At 59.2% G+C, this 4,880-nt stretch overlaps 1 protein-coding gene across 1 annotated transcript in view; it reads right to left on the reverse strand.

Annotated features, from left to right (window-relative positions):
- Positions 1-4,863, reverse strand: part of Cchcr1 (coiled-coil alpha-helical rod protein 1) — a 12,041-nt gene extending 7,178 nt beyond the window's left edge. The window contains exons 1-9 of the mRNA XM_010643473.3: positions 4,409-4,863; positions 4,073-4,139; positions 3,794-3,998; positions 1,976-2,279; positions 1,355-1,518; positions 1,122-1,257; positions 894-1,004; positions 568-717; positions 5-127 (exon numbers count right to left, since the gene is read on the reverse strand). Of these exons, the coding sequence (XP_010641775.1) occupies positions 5-127; positions 568-717; positions 894-1,004; positions 1,122-1,257; positions 1,355-1,518; positions 1,976-2,279; positions 3,794-3,998; positions 4,073-4,139; positions 4,409-4,558 (1,410 nt within the window). The 5' untranslated portion in view covers positions 4,559-4,863. The remainder of the gene's footprint in view (positions 1-4; positions 128-567; positions 718-893; positions 1,005-1,121; positions 1,258-1,354; positions 1,519-1,975; positions 2,280-3,793; positions 3,999-4,072; positions 4,140-4,408) is intronic.
- Positions 4,864-4,880: the final 17 nt, after the last annotated feature.

A 4,880-nucleotide genomic window follows, 5' to 3' on the forward strand; every position in this document is an offset into this window, starting at 1 on the left:
CTGCCTCGGCACCGACCTTGGCACCCATCCGCTCCACGTCCACTTCCGCGGCTCTGTCCTGCAGGCAGCGGTGCAGGATGGCCCGCTCCTGGCTCTGGGCTGTCACCTGCTCCTGGAGCTCTGCCACCTGGTGGAGGACCGGGAGCTGCGCAGGGTCCCCCAAGGCCACCCTGCTACCAGCTACGCCATCGGGTGCCCTTGGAAAAAAATCTGTCCTTACAGAGTACATGCTTGTTTGCTGCTCCCTCACCGCCTTGTTCAGTCTCCATCCTGGGATGCGTGCTCCTGGATCGTTCCATAACTTTTTTATTTTTTGCTTTTGCAAGAGCTACATGCCCAGCATTTTGCGCGCTCTCTCTCTTTTCTTTTCTAAACTTTATTTTGAGACAGGGTCTTTTTAAATTGCCCAGGCTGGGCTGGAACTTGGGACCCTCCCGCCTCAGCCTCCCAGCGTGCTGAGATTACAGGCATGTGCCACACCGCCCTGCTTCAGGAAGTATTTAAGGAGTGAATGGCAACCTCGTGCAAGGAGCCTGGGGAAGGATGCGGAGGGGCGGGGACACTGACCCGTCCCTGCAGCGCCTTCTGGGAGTCTCTGTGCTCCAGCTCCTGGGACCTGAGCTGTACCAGGAGGGCAAACACCTTCTCCCGCCAGCGGCTCAGCAGAGACTGGTGCTTCTTCACACACTCGGGCTCCAGGGAGTCTGACGGCGGGAGCTGGGGACAGGAGGAGGTGTGGGCTCTTGGCGGAGCAGAGGAGAGATGCCACTGGTCCTCAGCACCTCTGTTCTGCGTGAGCAGCAGAAGTCACAGCAGAAGCTGGTGGCCCAGGCACCGGAAGGCCTGCGAGGGTCCTGGCTGCACACCCGGCCTGCCACCCACTGGGTGCCTACCTTCCTGGTCAGCTCCTCTTCCTGCAGGGCGAGCACACACGTGAGGCTCTGCACGCGCACTTGCAGCAGCTCGGCGGTGGCACGCAGGCTGGCCCGGTCCTCCTGCAGGTGCTGGGGGGCGGAAGTGCCTGTCTCAGGCCTGCACAGACCCTGCAAGTCTCCTCCAAGGGCCACACCAGGCCCAGACCTGAAGCCCCACGGCCCCAAGGCCATGCCCGACTCTCCCACCTGCACGGCGTCCAGGAGCGCCTGCCGCTGGGGTTCCCACGCCTGGCTGCCGGCTTCGGGAGGGACTTGCTCCCCCACGTATTTCCGCAGATTCTCAACCAGGGCCACCTGAGCCTCCAAGTCTTCCTGGGTCTTGCTGGGGTCAGGGTAGGAACAGAGCAGCCGTCAGTGAGGCAGCCTGGAGACCCCCAGCCTCCAACCACTGGGACCCCTTGGGCACCGCCCGCGCTTACCTCAGCTGCCTCCGCAGCAGATCAGCCTCACTGCGGGCTGCAGCCAGCTCCTTGGCTTCCTCTGCCCTCCTGGCTTCCATGCCACTCAGAGACTTCTCCAAGCCCTCGGCCCTGCCGGTCAAACCGGCCAGAGCCTCCTGGTGAGCCTGCGTCAGGCAGCACAGCTGTGGGGAGAAGAGCACGCTCAGCAGGGCCCGGTGCGCCGAAATCGGGGCCTCCCAGGTCTCCCAAGCCTCCCCTGCCTTGACCCCGACCCGCCCACACCCCGTTGTGGACCTCAGAGGGACCCACGCATCAGCTGGGCTCCAGCTCCATCCAGGAGCTCAGGGACACCAGTTCCTGTCTCAGGGTGCAGAGCAGCCTGAGCTTCCTGCCTGATACCCCCGAGTCCTCTGCCCCTTTCACCTGGGGTAAAACAGGGAGGAAAACTACTTCTTACTAAAGGGGAAGGAGGCCTTTGGGTGATGGGAAGCCATCGAGCCCCAAGAAACAAGCGCAATCTGAGAAAGCCCCCCCCACCAGCTGTCCTTGGAGGGAGACCCCAGGGCTCTGCTGCTCCGGGGCCTTGACACCCGCTCTCCAGTCCGTCACCAATCTGCATCCCTCCCACCCTGAGCGCACCTGCTCTTGGTGCAGCCTCTGAACCTCCTCCAGCTCCCGCTGGCTCCCCTCCTCCAGGTTTTTCCGGACAACCTCGGCCCCGGCCAAGGCGGCGCGCAGGCCCTCGGCCTCGACTTGGCTGGCCTTCTCGGCCCACGCCAGTGCCTCCAGCTCCACAGCCTGGGCCTCCAGTCTCATCTTCTGCTGCAGCAAGGTCTCCCGCAGGCCCCGCACCTCCTCCTCCAGCCGCCGCAGCTCCTGCAGCTGCCGAGAGATGAGCTCCGCCTGCTCGCTCAGGGCCTGCGATCCCACCAGCTCCAGCGACCTTCAAAGACAGGGCGGCTCGAGGGAGGCGTGGGTGCCGTGGGTAGAGGTAAAGGTGGCAACTGTAGGAAGAGCCACCCGTGCTCACATGTGTGGGGGTGACGCTGGGCAGTGGGGACTCTGTACTCTGGGCGCCAGTCAGGGCTCACAGGGCCTAAGGGCCGGGAAATCGTGGGCCGTGAATTCTGGAGAGAGCTACACACAGGCAGGTGTATTAAACATCTGCATGCACATCATGAGCACAGCATTCTGTGTGGAACAGTTAGAAAAGCACCCAGAAACCTTTGAGCTCTGGTTTAAGGGCAAGAAGCGACAGAAGCCCTGGGTGGGGCGTCTCGAGTTCCCAGCGCCTATACAGCCAGACCGGGCGCCAGCTGCAGGCCTTCAGTGAACATGAGCACTGTGTGAAGAGTCCGAGAGCCGCACCTCAGTGAGGGACAGGGTCCTGAACCCAGGAGAACACTCTGGGTTCACAAAGTTTAAACCAGCGTGTAACACGGCTCCTGAGACAGCTCCCTCACCGAGAACCACAGGGGTTTTGTTTAAATCAAAGGGATCCATGAGCAAGGAAAGTGATTTGCTACAGACCCCAACCTAGAAACAGAATCTGTCTCCCGACACCAGTCTAGTACTCCTTCCTGCCTGGGTAATCCCGCTTTGGGTTCAAAGTGTGGCAGATCGACACTCCGTACATTTAGGAAAAGACGCAGCAGGAGAATTTCCAGAACATTCACAGGAAGCCCGGCCTGCGCCGATGGCATGGTCTCCATAAAGGCTTTCTTCAGCCCTTGGGTTAGAATAGCCCAGGTCTCTCTGCCCTGCAGCTAGCTTTAGACTGTGCTTCCATTAACTGCTGGTCAACTTCTCCCATCTTTTTGATATTTGAATTCCTTATTAATTGACTTTTTCCTTTTTTGGAGACAGGGTTACCAGGCATAGTGGCATATGCTTGTAGTGAAACCTTGTCTCAAAAAAAAAGGGCTGGGGATTTAGCTCAGTGGTGCCACCACCTGCCTCATGAGTGCAAGGTCCCAAATTCCATCTCCAGTACCAAAAACTAAATAAATAAATAAATAAAAAAGAGGACCTGGGATTTAGGTCAGTAGCACCTCTTGCGTCAGCCTGGCAAGTGCAATGTCCTAAGTTTGATCTCCAGTATCAAGAAAAAGAAAAGCGATAGTCTCACTATGCAGTTCAGATTGGCCTTGAATTCAATATTTAGCCCAAGCTGGGCTCCAATTCATGGTGCCTCAGCATCCTGAGTACTGGAATTACAGGCATGCACCCTCATACCCAGGTAAATGCTTTATTAATGGAGTCAGAAGTTTCTTATTCGTTTTTATTATTACCATCTCAAGTGTCTAACACATGAGCTTATTATTTATGCAGTTGGAACAAACAATGGCCTATGTAAAAACGCACAAGTAATGGAACCAGGGCCAGAATAAGGTAAGGAACTGTGTAAGTGAAGGTCACTAGCAAGCGACTCAGAAAATGGTGGGGATGGATCCCTACCTGCCTCTCCGACCTGGCCCTCGGCAATCGCCAGAAACATCCTGTTCCCACGGGGCCACCAGAGGCCTCTGCTGTCTCTCTGAGACAACTTGATGGGCCGGGGGCTGGGTGAGAGGTACATCTGAGCCCCAGGTTGGCGCCACTCTGGGCTGAAGAGGAAAGGGCCGGGCTTGGAAGTGGGAAGGGGGAACCAGCCCGGAGAAACCTGGAGAGTCACAGGAGCAGGAAGTCAGTTTTCTGGGGAGTGGCGGTGCACCGTCCCCCTGGCGCCCCGCTGACCTGAAGGTGGCAACATCTCCCCGGTATTGGGAAGCCCTGGGTTCTGTCTCCGGCCGTCTATGTTCCCCTGGACAACAGGAGACAAAGATACTCCGACTCAATTTCCAGGCCACCTTCCCAAGAGAAAGCCTCCACAACGCAGTCATAATCCTTAAATTACAGCCAGGTCCCCTCCACCACCGTAAGCAGTTTCTTCCCTGAAAAGGGCAGGCGGTACCCGACCGCTCGCTTGTGCCAATCCTACTCCTGACAGTGCGCGCAGAGTTTACCGAGATTAGAGCCTGCGGGAGGTACCAGGCTGCACCCCTACTTTAGGGTTCCGAGCAATGTCTTTACCCTGCTCCTCCGGTTTCTAGGATCCCCGGGGCTGCGGGCCGGAGGGCAGAGCGAAGGCCCCCAGCGCAGGGCCCCCGAGCCCAATCTCCAGAGCTCTCTCCACGGCTCAGGAAGGGCCGGCGGAAGCCCAGCCGGGCGCCACCAAGCCATGATTCCTGGGTCCTTCCCGATCGAGGCGCGGCCCAGGCCTGGCCACCAGGGCTGCACCCGAGGGACCCGGGCAGCTGAGTCCTGGACAGAAGCGCCAGCTCCCGACCTCACCCGAGCCGCTTAGCCCCGAGGCCCAGCCTTGGGTTTCCACCCCCGTCTCTGGCTACATCCTCACTGCTTTTCCCCAGAAGGGATGACTGGCTCCTCCCTCGCTGCTACCCCATCCCGGCTAAGATCCCGCTCGGTCCCACCACCCCGGCACCCCTTTCTTTCCTTTCTAGACCCCGAGCTCTAAGGCCACTCTGACCACCCCACGGCCTCC

Source organism: Fukomys damarensis, unplaced genomic scaffold (genome assembly GCF_012274545.1).
Source record: "Fukomys damarensis isolate Sample0158 unplaced genomic scaffold, DMR_v1.0_HiC HiC_scaffold_20, whole genome shotgun sequence".
Taxonomy (NCBI): domain Eukaryota; kingdom Metazoa; phylum Chordata; class Mammalia; order Rodentia; family Bathyergidae; genus Fukomys; species Fukomys damarensis.